Source organism: Bubalus bubalis, chromosome 10 (genome assembly GCF_019923935.1).
Source record: "Bubalus bubalis isolate 160015118507 breed Murrah chromosome 10, NDDB_SH_1, whole genome shotgun sequence".
NCBI classification, from domain to species: domain Eukaryota; kingdom Metazoa; phylum Chordata; class Mammalia; order Artiodactyla; family Bovidae; genus Bubalus; species Bubalus bubalis.
The window spans coordinates 27,787,543-27,811,227 of NC_059166.1; the positions used below are offsets into that span (position 1 = coordinate 27,787,543).

At 40.2% G+C, this 23,685-nt stretch overlaps 1 protein-coding gene across 4 annotated transcripts in view; it reads left to right on the top strand.

Annotated features, from left to right (window-relative positions):
- The window catches only part of NHSL1 (NHS like 1), a 156,509-nt gene that overhangs the window by 96,209 nt on the left and 36,615 nt on the right, over positions 1–23,685 (top strand). For all 4 annotated transcript variants that reach the window (XM_044924171.2, XM_044924172.2, XM_044924173.2 and 1 more), the window contains exon 3: positions 22,565–22,692. In XM_044924171.2, coding sequence (XP_044780106.2) covers positions 22,565–22,692 — 128 coding nt within the window. The remainder of the gene's footprint in view (positions 1–22,564; positions 22,693–23,685) is intronic.

The window sequence follows — 23,685 nt, forward strand, 5'->3', positions numbered from 1 at the left end:
AAATTATATTTTTTCAGATTCTTTTCCATTATAGATTATTACAAGATGTTGAATATAGTTCCCTTTGCTAAACAATAGCTCCTTGTGGTTTACCTGTTTTATATATAGTACTGCATATCTGTTAATCCCAAACTCCTAATTTATCTCTTGCATCCACCCCTGTTATCCCCTTTGGTAACCATAAGTTTATTTCTATTTCTGTTTTGTAAATAAAAAAGTTTAAGTTATATTTTTTTGAAGTAGAGTTGGTTTACACTTTTGTGTTAGTTTTGGTTGTACAGCAAAGTGATTCAGTTATATTTCAGATTCTTTTCTCACATATATGTAACAAAATATTGAGAATATACTAGGTCCTTATTGTTTATCTGTTTTATGTGTATAGTAATGTATACATATAATTTCCAAATTCCTGATTTATCTCTTCCCCTCACCTTTCCCCTTGGTAACCATAAGTTTGTTTTCTATGTCTATGAATCTCTTTCTGGTTTTATAAATAAGTTCATTTGTATCATATTTTAAGATTCCATATATAAGTGATACATGTTATTTGTCTTTCTCTGACTTCAGTTCAGTTGCTCAGTCAGGTCCGACTCTTTGCGACTCCATGAACTGCAGCACGCCAGGCCTCCCTGTCCATCACCAACTCCCGCACTTCACCCAAACCCATGTCCATTGAGTCGGTGATGCCATCCAACCATCTCATCCTCTGTCGTCCCCTTCTCCTCCTGCCCTCAATCTTTCCCAGCATCAGGGTCTTTTCCAGTGAGTCTGCTCTTCGCATCAGGTGGCCAAAGTATTGGAGTTTCAGCTTCAACACCAGTCCTTCCAGTGAACACCCAGGACTGATCTCCTTTAGGATGGACTGGTTGGATCTCCTTGCAATCCAAGGGACTCTCAAGAGTCTTCTCCAACACCGCAGTTCAAAAGCATCAATTCTTCAGTGCTCAGCTTTCTTTATAGTCCAATTCTCAAACATTAGCCTTGACTAGACGAACCTTTGTTGGCAAAGTAATGTCTCTGCTTTTTAATATGCCATCTAGGTTGGTCATAACTTTCATTCCAAGGAGTAAGTGTCTTTTAATTTCATGGCTGCAGTCACCATCTGCAGTGATTTTGGAGCCCAGAAAAATAAAGTCAGCCACTGTTTCCACTGTTTGCCCATCTATTTGCCATGAAGTGATGGGACCAGATGCCATGATCTTAGTTTTCTGAATGTTGAGCTTTAAGCCAACTTTTTCACTCTCCACTTTCACTTTCATCAAGAGGCTTTTTAGTTTCTCTTCACTGTCTGCCATAAGGGTTGTATCATCTGCATATCTGAGGTTATTGATATTTCTCCCAGCAGTCTTGATTCCAGCTGTGCTTCTCCAGCCCAGTGTTTCTCATGATGTACTCTGCATATAAGTTAAATAAGCAGGGTGATAATATACAGCCTTGACATACTCCTTTTCCTACTTGGAACCAGTCTGTTGTTCCATGTCCAGTTCTAACTGTTGCTTCCTGACCTGCATACAGGTTTCTCAAGAGGCAGGTCAGGTGGTCTGGTATTCCCATCTCTTTCAGAATTTTCCACAGGTTATTGTGATCCACACAGTCAAAGGCTTTGGCATCATCAATAAAGCAGAAGTAGATGTTTTTCTGGAACTCTTTTGCTTTTTTGATGATCCAGCGGATGTTGGAAATTTGATGTCTGGTTCCTCTGCCTTGTCTAAAACCAGCTTGAACATCTGGAAGTTCGTAGTTCATGTATTGCTGAAGCCTGGCTTGGAGACTTTTAAGCATCACTTTACTAGCGTGTGAGATGAGTGCAATTGTGTGGTAGTTTGAGCATTCTTTGGCATTGCCTTTCTTTGGGATTAGAATGAAAACTGACCATTTCCAGTCCTGTGGCCACTTCTGAGTTTTCCAAATTTAGGCTAATAATCTAAAGGTCCATCCATGTTGCTGCAAATAGCATTATTTCATTCTTTTTTTTCTGAGTAATATTCCATTGTGTATGTATACCACATCTTCTTTATCCATCCATCTGTGGGTGGACATTTAGGTTGCTTCCATGTCTTGGCTATTATAAATAGTGGTGCTATGAACATTGGGGTGCCTATATCTTTTCCAATTAGAGTTTTCTCTGGATATATGCCCAGTAGTGGCATTGCTGGACTATATGGTAACTCTGTTTTAGTTTTTTAAGGACAAGGGTGCTTATTTAATATTACTTCCTCTATCATTTCTTCTTCTAACTCAGATAAGCTAACATTCAGCAAACTTCACTTTTTTTCCGTTTTAGCATCCACTCATCTTTTCACCTCCTTTCCTTAGGGAATAAATGATAAATCCCCTTTTATTCTGACTTTGCATTCAGTTTCTCCTCCATCTCTTCCTTTTCCTTCTATCTTTCATCTAAAGAAGTCAGAATTAGTGACCATTTAAGTTAAAAGCATTCTCTCGGAGTATATTTCAAAGTCTTTATAGTAAATTCATGAGAAGTTTCACTCACACGTTTATCTCATGGAATTATTAATATGAAAAAAATCAATTATGACAAATTATACAAATCAATAGTAAAATGCTGATAGCTCTTTTTAAAAAATAACTTTATTTATTTATTGGCTATGCTGGGCCTTTGTTGTCATGCGGGCTTTTCTTTAGTTGCAGTGAACAAGGACTTCTCTTCGTTGTGGTTGTCAGGCTGTCATTGCGGTGTCTTCTTTTCTTGTGGAGTGGGCTTCAGTAGTTGCGGCTCCCGGGCTCTAGAGCACAGGCTCAGTAGTTGCGGTGCATGGGCTCAGTTGCTCCATGGCATGTGGGATCTTCCTGGCTAAGGATCGAACCTGTGTCTCCTACGTTGGCAGGCAGATTCTGTACCACTGAGTCACCAGGAAAGCCCCTCAGTGTGTTTTTACTAGCACCACTAGGTGATTTGCTTTTTCCTCATACAGGTGTGTTTGGAATTCATGTATTTGAGTACTGTTAAGCTAAGTCCTGGTACCTGGGAGAAAAAGGTAGGCAGGAAGAAGGGGGTCAATGCAGGTGAGATCAAGTCACTTCTCTGTTAGAAGTCTCCAGAGGCTACCGTCCAGCCTCGTGGTTAAAAGCGAGTCCTTACAGGAACCTCCAAGGCCCTTTACATGTTTAAACAACTTCTACTATCCTTTCTCTTCACCCAGCTCAGGTCACACTTCCCTCCAGCTCTTTCTCAGGCTGATGGGACCCCCTTTCTTCACTCAGGCAGGCCTGCTTCCACACCACTCCCTATACCCTTCTCTGCTTAATTTTTTTCTTAACACTTAGGACGTTCTTTCTTGTTATGTCGTTGGCTCTTTTTACTGTTTGTTGTCCGTGTCTTCTTAGAGCACAAGCTCTCTGAAGACAGGAGTTTTTGTTTGTTCTGCTCACTGCTCACTCCTGTACCTAGAGCAGCACTTGGCAGGTAGTAGGTGCTCCATAAATATTAATATTGGTGACTTAACAGATAAATGTGGGATGGGAATGCTTTGCTCTGGAGTCATGACACACGAGGAACTGAGAAAAGAGAATTGTCTCAGAATTGTTCTTCCAAGATCCTGCCTTTTTGACAGTAATTGCGACTATACCTCCTTAATCCTCCTTACTCCTTTTTTTTTTTTTCCCTCTCTATTCTTTTGTTGAAAACACTAGTTGAACCTTTATACTGTGTGAGGCACAGCAGAGGATCTAAGGAAGTATGCGATGTGGTTTATAATATTGAAAAGTTTGGGCTAGCATGGAAGGCTGTGGGCTTCCCAGGTGGCACATTGGTTAAGGATCCACCTGGCAGTGCAGCAGATGCAAGAGACATGGGTTCGATCTCTGGCTCAGGAAGATCCCTTGTAAAAGGGAATGGCTACCCCCTCCATTATTCTTGCTGGAGAATTCCACGGACTGGTGGGCTACAGTCCATGGGTCACAAGGGGTCTGACATGACTAAGCAGGTGCACGTGTGCACACACACAGAAGGTTGCAGTAAGTGGGGAAGGCTTTGTGAAGAAGGGGATTTGAAGTAAACCTCAAAAGATTTGGGGGAAGCTGCCATGGAGTAGTGCAGTGACTTGGGTTCCCTGTAAACATGGCAGCTGCCACTGCCAGCCAGTAAGCCCTGAATGCCATCAGCTCTAGGAGAGTTTGGGAACTGGTGATGGTAGTATATATAATATATTAACATGTCTAATTAATATAAATTGACGAATTTATAAAATAATTTTCAGAAGGGATCAAAGAATTTTCCATTTCTTCTTAAAATGCTGAGTCTGCTAATATTTTCATTATTTATAGATAGGTAGTGTTTTCACCTACAGACATGCTTTCCTTAGCTTTGAGGAAAAGCTAAGAGTCTACCTCTAATTTTAATTGTGGTAAACCTTAAATACCAACATTCTTTAAGATGAACAATACTTGTTGCATTCTGTACTTATATTTTTGTTGTTGTTATGGAAATTTAAGTATAGGAAAAAACTCTAGTAAAACTAGTTCAATTTCTTAATTTCTAAAACCCAAAAGTGTATTATTGATTCATCAGATAAAGACCAGTGTTATTTTATACATAATTAAGTGTGGTACAGAGACATATGGGTTTCCCTGGTGGCTCAGTGGTAAAGAATCCATCTGCCAGTGCAGGAGACGTGGGTTAAATCTGTAGGTCGGGAAGGTCTCCTAGAAAAGGAAATGGCAACCCACTCCAGTATTCTTGCCTGGGAAATCCCATGCAGAGAGGAGCCTGGTGGGCTTCAGTCCATGGGATCACAAACAGCTAAACATGACTGAGCGACTAAACAACAACAACAACCCAGAGACATGGAGGAGGATAGTTTCTCATCATAAGCAAGTTGACACTCTCAGGAAAGAGCACCAGCTTTGTGGCCAGAGCACCTGGAGTCTAATATTGTTTCCACCAACTGGAGCAAGTTTCTTTGTGTCTCAAGGTCTTTGTATATAAAATGTAGATATTATCCCCATCTCTTAAGGTCATTGTGGAGAGTAAATGATTTACTGTATGTAAAGTGCTTTGAACAATGGCTTGTTCATAGGGAACCCTCAATCAAAGTTAATATTAGTAATACACAGCAGTTACTATAGGTCTGCTGAGAGTTTTTTTACGTCTTGCCTTTTCCTACTACAAACGCTAACTTTTCTTGGAACCTTAGAGCTTGGTGCTGAAGCTGACAGATGCTTCTTGCCCAGAGTTGCACAGCTCTTCAGCAGCCAAACAGCCAACTCCAGATGCCCAATTCCTGTTGCAGTTTCTTCACCATGATGCTCTAAGATTCCTACCAAAGGGAACCCCACCCCATTTCTCCAAAGATCCTTACGAACATCTTTCACATCTTAGCATCTCCTGGTTCCATCTTTGTTAATTTCCTTGGGCTGCCATGACAAAGTGCCACAAACCGGGTGACTTAAACCAATAGAAATTTATTGTCTTATAATTCTGGAGGCTAGAAGTCCAAAATCAGGGTGTTGACAGGGCCATACTCCTTTCAGCCTCTTGTGGTCACCCTCTTCCAGTTTCTGGTGATTCTGTGTGCTCTTGTAGCAGCTTAACTCCAATCTCTCTGCCTCTGTCTGCACCTGGCTGTCTTTCCTCTGTGTCAGTGCGTCTTCAAATGGTCCCAGTGTCTTTGTTTCCTCTTCTCATAAGGACATCAGTCACATTGGGTTAGAACCCACCCAAAAGACCTCATTTTAACATGCTTACATCTGGAAAGACTGTAAATAAGGTCATAGTCATAGGTACCGAGGTTAAGACCTCAGCATTTCTTTTCTGGGGACACAGTTCAACCCAGCACGCATACTTTCAGATCAAAAAACCTTGATCCTTTTTTCTCTTTGCTTTAGAAGTTACAAAACATCAAATACATTTACCAGGCATCTGGCTGATACTCTTTTAGTGTAAAAATGCTCCTAAGTGTAAGGCTTCATGTTCAGTTCAGTTCAATCGCTTAGTCGTGTCCGACTCTTTGCAACTCCATGAATCGCAGCACGCCAGGCCTCCCTGTCCATCACCAACTCCTGGAGTTCACCCAAACTCATGTCCATTGAGTCGGTGATGCCATCCAGCCATCTCATCCTCTGTCGTCCCCTTCTGCCCCCATTCCCTCCCAGCATCAGAGTCTTTTCCAATGAGACGACTCTTCACATCAGGTAGCCAGAGTATTGGAGTTTCAGCTTTAGCATCAGTCCTTCCAAAGAACACCCAGGACTGATCTCCTTCAGAATGGACTGGCTGAATCTCCTTGCAGTGCAAGGGATGCTCATGAGTCTTCTCCAACACCACAGTTCAAAAGCATCAATTCTTCGGTGCTCAGCTTTCTTCACAGTCCAACTCTCACATCCATACATGACCACTGGAAAAACCATAGCCTTGACTAGACGGACCTTTGTTGGCAAAGTAATATCTCTGCTTTTGAATATGCTATCTAGGTTGGTCATAACTTTCCTTCCAAGGAGTAAGCGTCTTTTAATTTCATGGCTGTAATCACCATCTGCAGTGATTTTGGAGCCCAAAAAATAAAGTCTGACACTGTTTCCACTGTTTCCCCATCTATTTCCCATGAAGTGATGGGACCAGATGCCATGATCTTCGTTTTCTGAATGTTGAGCTTTAAGCCAACTTTCACTCTCCTCTCACTTTCATCAAGAAGCTTTTGAGTTCCTCTTCACTTTCTGCCATAAGGGTGGTGTCATCTGCATATCTGAGGTTATTGATATTTCTCCCAGCAGTCTTGATTCCAGCTTGTGCTTCTTCTAGCCCAGCGTTTCTCATGATGTACTCTGCATATAAGTTAAATAAGCAGGGTGACAATATACAGCCTTGACGTACTCCTTTTCCTATTTGGAAGCAGTCTGTTGTTCCATGTCCAGTTCTAACTGTTGCTTCCTGACCTGCATACAGGTTTCTCAAGAGGCAGGTCAGGTGGTCTGGTATTCCCATCTCCTTCAGAATTTTCCAGTTTATTGTGATCCACACAGTCAAAGGCTTTGGCATAGTCAAAAAATCAGAAATAGATGTTTTTCTGGAACTTTCTTGCTTTTTCAATGATCCAGTGGATGTTGGCAATTTGATGTCTGGTTCCTCTGCCTTTTCTAGAACCAGCTTGAACATCTGGAAGTTCACGGTTCATGTATTGCTAAAGCCTGGCTTGGAGAATTTTGAACATTACATGAAACCAATTAGGTTAATAAATTTTGTACTTAGTTCAGTCGCTCAGTCGTGTCCGACTCTTTGCGACCCCATGAATCGCAGCACGCCAGGCCTCCCTGTCCATCACCAACTCCCAGAGTTCACTCAGACTCACGTCCATCGAGTCATTGATACCATCCAGCCATCTCATCCTCTGTCGTCCCCTTCTCCTCCTGCCCCCAATCCCTCCCAGCATCAGAGTCTTTTCCAATGAGTCAACTCTTCGCATGTTGTTGTACTTAGATCAACTCAAAAATTTATGCTCTTTTTCTGGGTTGAGAGGAGTTAGAAATAAATGTTTAGGCCACTGACAGTAAGAGGATCCCTGTATGAGTGTCATATGCAGAAAAAGAAATACAACCTCATGATGTTTTAGTCAAGATGTAGCCAACAGTTTGGTCAAACCTTAGAATCTTAAAGAATTGTGTAGCCAGGGAGGTCTTGTTATGGAATTGCTTACTGACTTTTAAAAGTGAGAGGATTTGAGGTAGTTATGGCTTCTGTGGTAAATGTTGACATCAGTGACCGTGTTTTTTGAGCACTGGCCAAGTGGGAGGGTTCTGTACCAAGTCCTGACACACGCTGACCTAGTCTCTTACCTGAAACAGCAGAGTTCTCAGAAATACTTGTTGACTGATTCTCATGACAGCTTCCCAAATGAAGTAATGGCCCAGCTTTAGAAGTGGAGTCTGAGTTTCTAGGAGGTTAAGATGCTGTGCCCCAGGTCTCACAGGTATGAGTGGTACCTGGTTTGTCTGAATTACAGACACTCAGCTGCTCCTCCGTAGAGCTGTCTCATGGCCGTGCCACCCACCCATCCACCCACCCCCGCCAGTGGTTAGCATCCTGTTACTGAAACACACAAGTGTAGCTTTTCATTGCAAATCCCACATTTCTCAACGTTATTTAGGAAGGATTAGAAGTAAACGTTTACTAAGTGTTGGGAGAATGGGTGTCAAGGATCTGAGAAGTCTTAGATTCAGTGTTGGTTCTGGAGGAGTCATTAGCGTTGTTTTGAAACAGTTGGATTTTCCCCTTGCTTATGAGGTAAGGTTGCCCTTCGTCTCACCTCTGAAGGCACATGTGGACGTATGACTTGTTGTGTCCAAAGAAACAGGAGAGGAAGTAACCTGGCTACTTCTGGCAGAAGTGTCCAGAGCCAGTGCTGCTGCGTGATGGTCTGAGCACTCTCTGAGGGGGATCTTCCCATGGCCTGATCTCCGTGCGACTGCCACCACTGCCTGGACCGGGAGAATATGCAGTCATAAAAACATCTTCTTGTTGTATTAAGCCCCTGGGGTTTGGAAGTGTTTGTGACTGCTTTATACTCCAGCTCATTGTCACTAATTCATTACACTTAGGAGCAAAACAGAGAGCATGGAAATTCATCAAGGATTTCCGGTAGAGAAAATGAGTTTGAAGATAACTCTAAATCTTCTTGCAGCAGACTCCCTCAACATATCTAAAATATTAAAGCAGAAAATCCAACAAATAGTGTAATTTGTGAAGGTTGGGAGGGCAAAACAGTATTAAATTCGTAAGACGGTTAGGTAACCCTCTAAGCCTATGACAGTATTTTTTGCTTCTATATTTAAAATTTTGGTCACCCACGTTATTTGTCCATTGTTCTAGTGCTAAAGAAAATAGCTGGACAGGAAAGGAAGGAGGAGGAAATTTGTGGCTGGAAAACCAGAGGACACTACGAACAGTGACACCTTTATCTGAGCAGTACTGTGAGAACAATAGCATGGTTTTACTCTAAATTTCTGTTGCAAGATGCATATGTGTTAAAGACAGAGCTTCTATTACATTTAGTATCATGTTTCCTGCCTGTGGTTGCTGGCATAACCTGGCTTTAAGTTATACTTTGCCTTGCCCTTACCATCAGTGTAGCGTTTGAAAAGTCTTTGTTTATTCATAATTGCTAATGGCACCCCACTCCAGTACTCTTGCCTGGAAAATCCCATGGACAGAGGAGCCTGGTGGGCTGCAGACCATGGGGTTGCGAAGAGTTGGAAATGACTGAGCGACTTCACTTTCATTTTTCACTTTCATGCATTGGAGAAGGAAATGGAACCCACTCCAGAGTTCTTGCCTGGAGAATCCTGCTGGGAGCCGGCATATTGCATATTGAGTGAGGATCTGAATAGCTCAACTGGAATTCTATCACTGCCGGGAGCCAGCGTGAGGCACTCCGCCCATGACAAAGGTCATGAGGAAGGAGGCTCGGCATACGCAAAGGCGGGATCGAGCCTCAGGAGTCCCCCTGGAAATTCTCGAGCATCTACCCCCAAAACCAGAGTCTGCCTACTTTCTGCTTTGTGCTTTCACCTACACCTCTGACTTTACGGGGGGCTGTCTCCCACTACCTCTCTCTGGAAAAAGAGTTAGCTTACAGCTCCAGTTAATAATTCCTGGGTGTGACAGTGTTTAACCTACAAACTCCTTTGGAAATCCTCTAGCCTGCCTGAATGGGTTTTTCCGGCCACATGTGATTGTTCATAGCCTCCCAACTGTGAGAGGCAGAAGATGTTCTAAACTGCCTAAACACAGATTCCTTTGAGTAGTTAAGAGATTGATTAGAAATTGTATTGGTGAAGGGTTTTTCACTTGTTGGGCCAATGTTTGCTGCTAAGTCTCCATACTCCTTACCTACTGTGTCCTTGGCAGTGTATTGATTGACATAATGGGTGTATAGAAATGTAAAATGCAGCTTTGTCCAATGCTTTTTGAAAGGCTGGCGCCTGACTTTGGAATAATCACCTTTAGAGAAAGATAAGTTTCTTAAAATGTTAACAGGCCTCCGGGCCAGAAGATGATGTCAATCACCTGAACTTTTGCATATGATAAGTTTGCAGGAAGAAAGCCTGGCTTGCTGCATGACTCTACCCCTTCCCCCATTATCCTCTATGCGTAACTTAAGGTATAAAAACTACTTTGGAAAATAAACTGCGGGCCTTGTTCACTGAAACTTGGTCTCCCCATGTCACTATCTCTCCCAAATTCCAGCTGAGCGTCCATCTGGAGCGCGGATGTCCTCTGCGACCATTTATTTGCCTGGGCTTCTAAGACCCACTCGAGAAGGTGTCTAAGGCGGGGCACCTTCCGCTATTCGAGAGGGCGCCTGCGGCCTCCGTGGTCAGAGCTAACCTGGTGTCACGGGTTATATTGATTTTCCGCGTAAACCAAGCCACTCAGCTTCTTTTCTCCACTGAATTTTCCTACTGAGCTATCCTTATTTCAGCCGCTTTTCTCCACTGAATTTCTTCACTGAGCTATCCTTATTCTATTACTCTTTGTATCCTTAATTAAAGTGTAATTAAGCAGTTATTCCCTGACCCTCGCCTAGCCGTCTCTCCTTCGAATACCCTGGCTCAGCCGGGGCTGGTCCCCGGCAGGTGGCGCCCGAGACAGGATTTTCGAAGGTAAGCTCCCTGCAATTAGGGTCATCAGCTCTATTGCCTCCCGTTCTCGGAACAACTGGGTCATCAGCTCTCTTGTTCCCCCACGGAGCAGTTTGGGTCATCAGCTCTACTGCTCCCCCCTCGAAACAGTTTGGGTCATCAGCCTTCTGTTTCCCCCCCGGGACAATCTGGGTCATCAGCCCCTATTGTTCTTCCAATGTTCGGGACGGCTAGGACCCCACTCAAGGGTGCCGCGGACCCCCCTGTACGATAGACAGGGCAGAGGAGTGGGAAGTGTTGAAAGTGTTGAAGACTTAGAGAAAACGGTTTCTGAAGTTAAAAGGCCAAAGAAAAGCCTGATCTTTTAAAAGCTAAAAGCTTTATCTTCTATTATACTTAATTTTCTGACATGGGTAACACTAAAACTAATTTAGATACTTGGGTGAAGGTAAAAAACAACTAAAAACTTATCCTATAAATACGATTAAAAATGTTCTGGACCCTCCTCATGAGGCTGTGGGATAGCCTATGGGAGAAGCTATAGCGGTGGATGGTAGTGGGTCTCCACCTTCTGCACAGATCATATTTTCTGCCATTGACAAAGGAAAGGAGGGAGACTGTGCTCTACCTCCCGAGGAAGGAGAGGGCTTACAGGACGCTGCGGCCGGGCGCCCTGGCGAGCCCCCTCCCCCTCTACACAAACCTTTAAAAATTTATCTAACAATTTCTGATTTAAGGCAACTACCCCACCTCCACTTGCACCTCCCAGGGCCTAAAAATTCCCCAGTTTACATCCAAAGTCTCCCAGACAATTGCCTAAAGCTGAAAAAGATAAAAAAGATTTTTTTTAAAACAAAGGAGCTTTTAAAGAATACACAATATACAGAGCCCACTCATTGCAGAAAAACCCCTCAGGGGGGGCCTCACCCAAGCAAAAATAAAAACAAAAAAAAGAGAAAAATAAAAAAAAAAAAAAAGTGAAAAAGGAAAGAAAGTAGAGAAAGATGTAAAGATAGAGAAAGAGCTAAAGAGTGAAAAGGAAAAGAACGGAGAAGGAAGGAATCAGGGAACGCATCAAGATAGAAAAAGGAAGTTAAAAAAGGAGATACAGAGAAAAAGATAAAAAAAAAAAAATTAAGGAAGAGAAGAGGGTAAAGAAAAAGAAACGAAGGAAAGAAGGGTAGCAAAAAAAGAAGGGTGAGAAAAAAGTGAGAAAGGCAGGAAGAGAGAGAGAAAGACAGTAAGAGACGCTGTGACCAGGTGCCCTGGCGAGCTCCCTCCCGCTCTGCACAAACCTTTAAAAAACAAAAAACTTATCCACCACTTTCTGATTTAAGGCCATCGCCGCCGCCTCCGTTTGCGCCTTCTAGGGCCCAAGAGTTCCCCGCTTTGCCCCCAAAGCCTCTCAAAGTGTTGCCTAAGCCTGAAAAAGATAAAAAGTTTTTTAAACAGTGGAGCTTTTAAAACAAGACTGCATGCACAATATGCAGAGCGTGCTCCTTGGAGAAAACCCCCTCAGGGGGGTCTCACCCAGGCTAAGGGGATTTAGCAACAATATTAACCCCCCTGACATGCTCCGATTCCAATGGGAGTGGCTGGCCCCCTGCCTGAGGGCATTGTAGGACTTGTGCTAGGGCGTAGCTCGCTTTCTTAAAAAAAAAAAAAAAGAAAGAAAGAAAGAAAAAAGAAAAAGAAAATTTTGGTGGTGCATGGTGTAGTAGATTCTGATTATATTGAGAAATTAAAGTTTTGACCTCACCGCCTACTAAAACTGTACAAATTAATAAAGGTCAAAGAGTAACACAGCTTTTGCTTTTACCTTAGTATCAGACAGGAAAAAACTTGACTTCTCAGTCTAGGAGCCACAGAGTATTTAGATTTAGTGATCTAGCCTTTTGGGTGCAGGAAATTACAGCTCCAAGGCCTTTAAAAGATCTTTTAATTCAAGAAAATAAAATGTCAGGGCTATTAGACACAAGAACAGACGTCTCTTAACATTTCTGGGAAAGACTGACCCAGCTCCTGGCCAACACATACTACTGAAAATGAGTTGGTGGGATTAGAGAAAGCGGAGTGGGAATGCTGTAGAGAAAAAGGTGAGGGAGAGTTTAAAACCTTGGAGTAGTGAGTTCCCCTGGAAGTATTCAAGCAAAGTTAGATGGTTACTTGTCATATAAAAAGCTATAGACCAGATTTAGTTTACAAAATGATAATTGGAGAAGCTTATAAAGATGTTGTGCAGCACCTCTTTACTTGCTTCTCATATTTAGGTGCCAAAAGTTTTAAAAATTGATAATGCCCATTTAAAGCTGCAGAGAGATTGTTTACTAACTTTAAATGATTTCCAAAAATTATTAGGGGTTATTAGGGGACAGTAATTGGATACGCCCACATTTAAAACTGACTACTGCAGATTTAAAGCCTTTGATTACTTAAAAAGCAATCCTAATTCCAGTTCTAAGAGAAAGTTGACTAAATGAGACAGACGGCTCTTGTTAAAGTAGATGAGACTTTAAATGATCAGTTAATTAGGATTAATATTACCAAAAGATGAGATTAAATTATTCTTGCCACAGAACATACACCTACAGAGTGCTTGTGACCAGTGACCCCAAGAAAAATAGTTTTATCTTATCCCAGCTTGGTGGCACAATTAATTATAAAATGAGGAAAAAAGAAGTGTAGAACTTTTTAGAAAAGAAGTAGCAAATATAGTAATTCCATTCAATAAGGATCAACTGCAAGTCTTTTACAAAATAGTGATGATTGGCAAGTTGCCCTGATAGATTTCAGGAGTCAAATTTTGTTTCATTTGCCCTCAAGCCCCCACAGTAGTTAAAAGTTCAAAAATGTTAGATTGGAAGTTTGAGGATACCTGTGGAACTTTCCAACCCTATGTAGTTCCTATGCTCCCCTTTACCCTATGGGGGAGGGACGTGCTGTCTCAAATAAGAGATACTCAGAGAAGGGTTTTCTCAATTTCTTAGTCATCAACAGGCGGTACAATTAACAATACTTTATATGTTGTTGTAAATACATAATATAAATATATTTACATAATTACAGTTTGCCTAGTTAGGTATGGGTATAAATAAAATAAAGGTATACCTAATTCTATTTATAGATCTATACTTGATTAATTTGTATATAAATATGTATACTATATATGCATATTATATATACTGTATAATTAAATATATATTGCAGTAATATAATGTGTGAGTGGCTGATATTAATTGGTATGGATTGATGTACTGTGATATATGTTCTATATACTGTATTATTATATATGTGTGACATGTATTATTGCAGTGCATTGGTTTGTGTTGGTATTAGCTGTGTACGTGTTGTATTGCTGTAATATATATTAATTAACATTAATTATAAAGATTAATTCAAGTATATTGATTATGTCAATAAGTTTATACTTGTTGCCATATATAAATACATATATAAATACATTTTGCATTTAGGTATATCTATATACTAAAATGAGATAAGGAGGTTATACATTTATTATTTAAATTTATACAGAGACTTAAACTAAACATTAGACCTAAATTAACATATCTTTAAATTCATGTTGTTAAAATGTAAATTTTAAAAATTAAAAAAATTAAATTGACAATTGCTTGACAATTCCTTTGCCATAAAACCCCCATAGGTGTAATTGAAAAAGCCAGACAAAAAATTGGTTTTATGGCAAAACGGCCCCCTAGAGTGGGTCCATCTTCCCGCTCAAACTAAAAAAGTAGCGGCTTCTTATCTAGGATTGATAGCTACTTTGATATTAAAGGAAAAAAGTAGAACATTGAATTATTTGGTAAAGAGTCATCAGAAATTGTAATTCCATATAATAAAGAACAACTTGATGTGCTTCTAATGTTTGATGAAAATTGGCAGATTGCTATAGGAAACTATTTTGGTCAAAATTTTTGCATCATTTACCTTCGCATGTTTTGCTGAATTTTATATCCAGACATCCAGTTAATTTTCCTGTCAGATATAAACAGTCTCCTATTCCAAATGCTCAGATAGCCTTTACTGATGGGTCAGCAAATGGTAAAGCCTTCATAGTTACTAAAAATCACCAAAAAGTTTTAAAAACACAAAAAACTTCAGCTAAAAGAGCTGAAATAACAGCAGTCATAGAGGCTTTTGCTATGTTTGCAGATGAGGAATTTAATCTTTACTCTGATTCTCAGAATGTGGTCAGGCTGATTCCACACATTGAAACTGCGGTTTTGCCTGAAAATAAAACTACCATATTTCATTTGTTAACTAAATTACAACAACAAATTTGGAAAAGGAATAAAATATTTTTCATTGGACACATTCGGGCTCATTCCGGATTGCCTGGCCCTTTAAATGCCTTTAATGATTTGGCTGACTTGTTAACCAGAAATACAGTGGCTACTGTGATTGAGGAGGCCAGAGCCTCTCACTCACTTCATCATCAATATGCTACTGCCTTAAGATAGCAATTCCAAAGAGAGAGAGCAATTCCAAAGCAATTCCCAGGGAGACTGCTCAAGAGATTGTGCGTTCTTGCTTACACTGCCCCACTGTTTATAATAATCTACCTATGGGAGTTAATCCTCATGGTCTCAAACCTAACGTACTCTGGCAAATGGATGTAACTCATGTTTCTTCATTTGGAAAATTGTCTTTTGTTCATGTAACTGTAGATACTTTTTCTCATGTTATTATTGCAACTGCTCGCACAGGGGAAGCAGTTAAAGATGTAATACAACATCTCTTTACTTGTTTCTCATATATGGGTCTGCCAAAAGCCTTGAAAACCGATAATGCTCCTGCTTACACATCTAAGTCTTTTCAGGAATTTTGTCTAAAGTTTCAAATTAAACATAATACAGGCATTCCTTATAATCCCCAAGGACAAGCCATTGTGGAAAGAGCACACCAAACATTAAAAATCCAAATTCAAAAATTAAAAGAAGGGGAGTTTAAGTATAGCTCTCCCCATCAAATCTTGCAACATGTTCTTTTTGTAATAAATATTTTAAATACTGATTTCAGCCAGAACTATTGCAATGCTTCGTCATTGGTGCCTGGAGCAATTAAATGCAAAACCATTAGTCAAATGGAAGGCCCTCTCAGGACAATGGAAGGGTCCTGACCTATCATTAACTAGCGGTCGAGGATGTGCGTATATTTTTTTCCACAGAATGCAGATTCTTCAATTTAGACAGGCTGATTCGCCATGTTGCAGACCCCCAGACATCCAGTTCACCCATTGCTTCGATCACAAAAGAGGAGCCCACCAGAAGGGGAGGCAAGATAAACATCGAGGTCCCGGCGGGACCGACGGGGCTGCTGCAGCGCGAACTCCAACCAGAAAATAATTCTACTTATTCTGTTTTGGCTTGTCTACCCTCTTCTTATGTTTTTCTCTTTACCAACGATTCTGGAAAACTTAATGTACATGTGACTTTAAACTGGTGGACCCAATGTAGTGACCTGTGAACAATGTATGCTCTCATCTTGTTTAAACCCTCAATATAATGTTTGCTCCTTTGTAAGTGTTACAACGTCCACCTTATCTTATAATGTAACCACTTATTGATATAACTATAGTCTTGCTGTATTACAACAACTTCAGGATTTAATGCGATTGCGACGATTTGTGGGCTTACTTATTTTAAGAATATCAGCTTTAATAACCACAATTACTTCTGTTACTGTGGCAGCAATATCATTGACTCAACAAGTGCATACTGCCCAATATGTTGATATCATGTCTAAAAATGTTTCACTAACTCTAGCAACACAGGAAGCTATAGACAGGAAATTAGAGATGAGAGTAGACGCCTTAAAAGAGGCAATAATGCATATTGGGACTGAGTTACAGGCTTTAAAAGTGAAAATGGCTCTGTCTTGCCACGCTGATTACCGGTGGATATGCGTGACATCTTTAAAGGTAAACGAGACAGATTAAGAATGGGAAAAAATCAAAAATCATATCTCAGGTGTTTGGAACAGCTCTGACATTGGCCTGGACTTAGGGAAACTTCATAATCAAATACAGACCCTGGAACACTCTCGACTGGATTTTACTGCCGCTGGGGCAGCTAATGACTTTTTTCACACTTTCTCTAACTTCATTTCAGGAAAAAACATTCTGTCTAATATCCTTGGATACATCGCTGCTGGTGCTTTAATTTTGCTTCTCATATTCATTCTTCCTTGTATTGTCAGGATTCTTCGGCAGAACATTCAGAAGCTCACGACTGAGCTGCATCTGGCTGTTTTAAGAAATAAAAAAGGGGGAGATGCTGGGAGCCGGCATATTGCATATTGAGTGAGGATCTGAATAGCTCAACTGGAATTCTATCACTGCCGGGAGCCAGCGTGAGGCACTCCGCCCATGACAAAGGTCATGAGGAAGGAGGCTCGGCATACGCAAAGGCGGGATCGAGCCTCAGGAGTCCCCCTGGAAATTCTCGAGCATCTACCCCCAAAACCAGAGTCTGCCTACTTTCTGCTTTGTGCTTTCACCTACACCTCTGACTTTACGGGGGGCTGTCTCCCACTACCTCTCTCTGGAAAAAGAGTTAGCTTACAGCTCCAGTTAATAATTCCTGGGTGTGACAGTGTTTAACCTACAAACTCCTTTGGAAATCCTCTAGCCTGCCTGAATGGGTTTTTCCGGCCACATGTGATTGTTCATAGCCTCCCAACTGTGAGAGGCAGAAGATGTTCTAAACTGCCTAAACACAGATTCCTTTGAGTAGTTAAGAGATTGATTAGAAATTGTATTGGTGAAGGGTTTTTCACTTGTTGGGCCAATGTTTGCTGCTAAGTCTCCATACTCCTTACCTACTGTGTCCTTGGCAGTGTATTGATTGACATAATGGGTGTATAGAAATGTAAAATGCAGCTTTGTCCAATGCTTTTTGAAAGGCTGGCGCCTGACTTTGGAATAATCACCTTTAGAGAAAGATAAGTTTCTTAAAATGTTAACAGGCCTCCGGGCCAGAAGATGATGTCAATCACCTGAACTTTTGCATATGATAAGTTTGCAGGAAGAAAGCCTGGCTTGCTGCATGACTCTACCCCTTCCCCCATTATCCTCTATGCGTAACTTAAGGTATAAAAACTACTTTGGAAAATAAACTGCGGGCCTTGTTCACTGAAACTTGGTCTCCCCATGTCACTATCTCTCCCAAATTCCAGCTGAGCGTCCATCTGGAGCGCGGATGTCCTCTGCGACCATTTATTTGCCTGGGCTTCTAAGACCCACTCGAGAAGGTGTCTAAGGCGGGGCACCTTCCGCTATTCGAGAGGGCGCCTGCGGCCTCCGTGGTCAGAGCTAACCTGGTGTCACGGGTTATATTGATTTTCCGCGTAAACCAAGCCACTCAGCTTCTTTTCTCCACTGAATTTTCCTACTGAGCTATCCTTATTTCAGCCGCTTTTCTCCACTGAATTTCTTCACTGAGCTATCCTTATTCTATTACTCTTTGTATCCTTAATTAAAGTGTAATTAAGCAGTTATTCCCTGACCCTCGCCTAGCCGTCTCTCCTTCGAATACCCTGGCTCAGCCGGGGCTGGACCCCGGCAGAATCCCAGGGACGGAGGAGCTTGGTGGGCTGCCGTCTCTGGGGTCGCACAGAGTCGGTCACAACTGAAGTGACTTAGCAGCAGCAGCAGCAGCAATACTCACTTATATCTCACTCCATAGACAATAAACTCACTTTTTAATGAACAAAACCAAGGTTTTAGAAGCTGAGGGCCACTGCAACTTGACAAGAGGAAAATTTCCTAGATTTCCCATTAGAGTTGAAGATAAATGACAGTGGAACTTGATGAGTTTCTTGGATTAAGTAGATTATTTATTAATTAGATTAATTAATGAGTTTATTATATTAATCTGGTAAGAATTTAAAAATTGGTTATCTGCCATAAATTTATATGGCCTAATTTAGTCTTAGATGAGCACCATGTTCATTTGATATGCTAGTTTGTTATACCACTATTTAAACATTTTTGTGACATAAATTTAACCATGGTAAGAAAAGACATTGTCCTTTAAACTAGGCTTGAAAGATGACACATACTGGGAATACTAACAATTGCCACCTTTTCATGATTTTAATATATGGATAACAATTTTGCAGTATTTTGGTTTTATAAGCTTTAACAGGTATGTCGTTTGGCTATTTTTAATTTCCTTTTAATTAAAAAATTTTTAAGTGTAATTGATGTACTGTATAGGTTCAGGTGTACAACATACTGATTTGATATTTAAATATATTGCAAAGTGATTATGGTAAGTCTAGTAACATCTGTCATCATACAAAATTATTATGGTATTATAGAGCATGTTCTATGTAAGGGTGTATATTACATCCCTAAGACTTATGTATTTTATAACTGAAATTTTGTACATCTTAATCCCCTTCACCTATTATGCCCAACCCCATCCCCGCTGCCGTCTGGCAACCACCCACTTGCTCTCTGAATCTTTAGGTCTGCTTCCGATTTGTTTGTTTTGTTTTTTAAATTTCACATGTAAGTGAAATCGTATAGTATTTGTCTTTGTCTGACTTATTTCACTTTGCATAATACCTTCTAGGTCCATTCATGCTATTGCAAATGGCAAGATTTCATTCTTTTTTATGGCTGGGTAATATTCCTCTGTGTGTGCGTGTGAATGAACATTGGAGTACATATATCTTCTTGAGTTACTGTTTTATTTTCTTCAGATAAATACCCAGAAGCAGAATTGCTGAATTGTGTGATAGTTCTGTTTTTAATTTTTTGAGGAACCACCATACTGTTTTCCATACTGGCTGCATCAATTTACATTTCCACCTACAGCACTGGGGTTCCTTTTTCTCTACATTCTTGCCAACTCTTGTGATTTGTTGTCGTTTTTGATGATAACATTTTGGATGTTTTTAATATTATTGCCAAGAATATCAGAATGAATACCACCTTTAGAGATGACCTAGCCTAGCAGTCCCTTGCAGAGGAATCTTTTCTAAATACATTCTCACATGGTACCTGATATCGAGAACAGATTATTTAGTACTGTAAAATTCTATAATTTGAGACTTATACTTATCTTAAGGTCAGTGAAGGAGGGTGAAAAGGATTATTTTTTGAATAAGAAAAGGATTTGGTTTAAAGGGCCTTGGCCTTAACTTTGTGTTTTGTTTTGTTTGGTAACTATTTTTGAAAGCACCAAATTATGTGATAAGTAACTTACAGTGGTAATAGGTTTTATTAGTTTGTTTTACAAGATTCACCCTGAATCTTTAGGAGACTTCAGTTTATAGGACTACAGAAAAGTTAATTTAGCAATTCAAATTAGTGACATGTAGAATTATAGGGTTGAGTGTTATGTTTTATTTTAGCTTTAAGATAAAAAAAATAAAATAAAATAAAATCAGACTTCCCTGGTGGCTCAGTGGTGAAGAATCTGCCTGCCAGTACCAGAGACCCAAATTCGATCCCTCATCTGGGAAGATCCTACATGCCATGGAGCAACTAAGCCTGTGCGCCATAACTATTGAGCCTGTGCTCTAGAGCCTGGGAGCCACAACTACTGAGGCCCATGCGCCCTGGGGCCCATGCTCCCCAACCAGAGAAGCCTGCACTGCAACTGGAGAGCAGTCCTGCTCACCGCAACTAGAGAGAAAAAAGCTCATGCAACATGAAGACTCAGCGCAGCCAAAAGGAAATAATTAAAATCATTTTAAAAAGTAAAATATTTACAGAATCCAAGAACTCTGTACTGAACACCGTTTGAAAACTAGTCATCATGCTTTATGTAACATCCCTGTAGGAATGAGAACAGAATCTGGTTGTACTGTTTATTTTTGTAGAGAAGTTGTGAAATATTGGAGAAAATGTGGAAGTCTTTTTCACTGAAAAGGGTTCAATTAGTGTTATAAATCCTCATTTTTTCAAATGTACTCTGGAGGTGTCAGAAATTTTTTTTTTAATTTTCTTTTTTTATTCAGTGTTGGTTAGCATGGATTGCCAGTCTAGCCCACACATTATTCAGCCCATAAGTAACTGAAGTATTAGTGTTTAACTATCTTATGATTAGCTGTACAATTTTTCAGTTAGCTTGGCATTCTAAAAGAGCCTTGTAACTATTTCTATGGAGTTAAAAAAAAAATCTGATTTGTAGTTTTCATTTGACTCTCTGCTCCCACCATGAGATAGGTAACACAGGACAGTGAGGATTTTTTTATTTTTATCCCTCCACTAAAGCAGCTGCTCATCTCCTCTTTGAAGAAGCAGCTTAGATCCTAGTGTTAAAAGGGAGCTCTGAAGATGCCCTACTTTAGTTCTGTGCTATTAGGTGCATGGTTTTGTAAAACTGTGCAAAGAGGAAACTTGCCCAAAACCAAACACCTGTCACCTTCCTTTAGCAAGATAGATATTTAAAGCAACACTGTGGGGAATCCTTTTGCAAGGCAAATACTTTTCTGAGGTATCTAAGTCATAGGAGAGCGCCTAGGACTTTAAAATGTCATTGGAACCCTTGCTTTGTTCTCCCTCAACTGATGGGAGTTAGCAGTGCAGTGGTTCCTCCTTGAAGAGAATCCCCAGTCTCTGAGCAGCCAATGGCCCCAGTCATTGGTCCATGAACTGGAAGACATCTCAGACTGCCACCCAGCTTTGTGCTAAACTCCACACAGTGATTACAGGCAGTTTAGCATCAAATTAAATTGGAAGTAAAAACAGAATGATAGATTATAATCCATGATTTCTCACTTCCAGTTGATCAGTCTAGAAGGCAAGCCTCACATGAGAATTGCTTGTGTTTTTTGATGTGGAATTATGTCATCAATTGTTACATGTCAAAAATTATAGTATGTATGGAAAACAGTATGGAGGTTCCTCAAAAAACTAAAAATTTAGTTGCCATGTCATCCGGCTATCCCAGTCCTGGGCATACACCTAGACAAAACTTTTAATTTGAAAAGATACATGCATCCCTGTTTCATAGTAGCACTGTTTACAATAGCCATCAAAGCAGCCTAAATGTCCATCAACAGATGAATGGATAAAAAGGATGTGGTGCATATATGCAGTGGAATATTACTCAGTCATAAAAAAAGAATGAAATATTGCCATTTGCTGCAACATAAACAGACCTAGAGATTATCATACTAAGTGAAGTAAATCAGAAAAAGACACATATCATATGATATCATTTATATGTGGAATCTAAAATATGAACTTATTTACAAAATAGAAACAGACTCACAGAGAATAAACTTGTGGTTGCTAAGAAGGAGGGGGAGTAGGGGAAGAAAGGATTGGGAGTTCGAGATTAGTGGATGCAAACTATCATATATAGGGTGTACAGGTTTCCAGCTGGCTCAGTGGTAAAGAATCTGCCTGCCAATGCAGGAGACTTGGGTTTAATCTCTGAGTGGGAAAGATCCCCTGGAGAATGAAATGGCAACCCACTCCAGTATTGTTGCCTGGGAAATTCGATGGACAGAGAAGCCTGGCAGGCTACAGTCCATGGGGTCGCAAAAGAGTCAGACACAGCTTAGTGACTAAACAATAGCAACCTACTATAACATAGCACAGGGAATTATATTCAACATCCTGTGATAAACCATAATGGAAAAGAATGTTAAAAAAGAATGTATACATTGTATATCTGAGTCAACTTGCTATACAGTAAAAATTAGCACAACACTGTAAATCAACTATACTTCAATAAAAGTAATGTAATTACCCTGACTCAGAGAGTTTTTGAGAGGTGTAAAACAGTCCCTTTGAAGTGTATTAACATGGCATATAAGGTGTGGTAGCTGCTTTACTAACTCTTAGTTCTTTTTATCATTTTTATTATTATTTTAAATCATTATTATATGTAGAGAAATATTGCAAGAAAAGGTAAATAAAAAGGAGTAAGCAAATCCTGGTTCTTAAAGCCCTTTCTCCCTTCCCTGACCTCTACTCCTGCAGAATGTGATAAGTTACGGCGGGATGGCTACCGGAGTTCTCAGTACTATTCCCAAGGACCCACCTTTGCAGCCAACTCCAGTCCCCTCTATGATGATTACCAAGATGAGGATGAAGAAACAGATCCAAAGGTAAGTCTTCTAAATTCAACACATGATCCTCGACTGGGCTTTCATCCTGACCCATTGATCTATTTTTGTGTGTGCTAGTACCATACTGTTTTGATTTCTGCAGCTTTGTAATATAGCCTGAATCAGGGAGTATGATTCTTCCAGTTCTGTTCTTCTGTGTAGATATTTATTGAATTAAATGAATGGAGGATGAACAGCCTGCTCAAAAAAGATCTTAGAGAACAGTCTTCCACTCACCACTTTCTAAATAAAGAAATTAATGCCTTGAAGATGCAACTGATACATACAGCAAGTGGCAGAGCTAAGACTTAAAGTGTGTCTCGTAATTCCTAGAATACTACTTCTTAACTTTATCTCTTAAATTCCATGCATTGAAGTTTTCTAAATTTCTAAGCTCTAGTCCACACTCATGCATTTATCTGCTTACTGTCCATCGCCACTTAAATGTCTCTTACAGCTATCTCAAACTGATTCAAATTCAAATGTGATTCTCACATCTCTCTTCCAAAAGGAAAAAAAACAAAAAAAAAACAAAAAAAAACTCTACCTGATTCTTTTATAGTTTTCCTCACCTCAGTAAGTTTCAACTTCTTTCTACCCATTTTTAAGTCAAGGTCATCGGGCACATTCTTGATTCTTTCCTTTTTCTCACACCTTGAGCAAATTGTGTAGGATTATCAGTTAGTGAACCACTCCAGAATTGCAGTTCAGGTATTATGTGGCAACTAGGTCTAGAGTATGTCCCTAAGAGTGGGTGGCTGAGGCGCACTGGAGGTAAGGTTGTGAAGGATCAGAGCAGGTGTTAGATGGAACAGCTCAGTGGATACTGAGTTCATGAAGAGTGATGACAGGAATAGTGGTGGAGGGAGGCTGAAGTAAGATTACAGATGGGCAATGCCAAGTGAAAGAGTTAGCTCTTATTGCATAGCTAATAGGAAATCACTAACATTTTTCAAACAGAAGATTTTATGATTAGGAATAAAAATTATATAT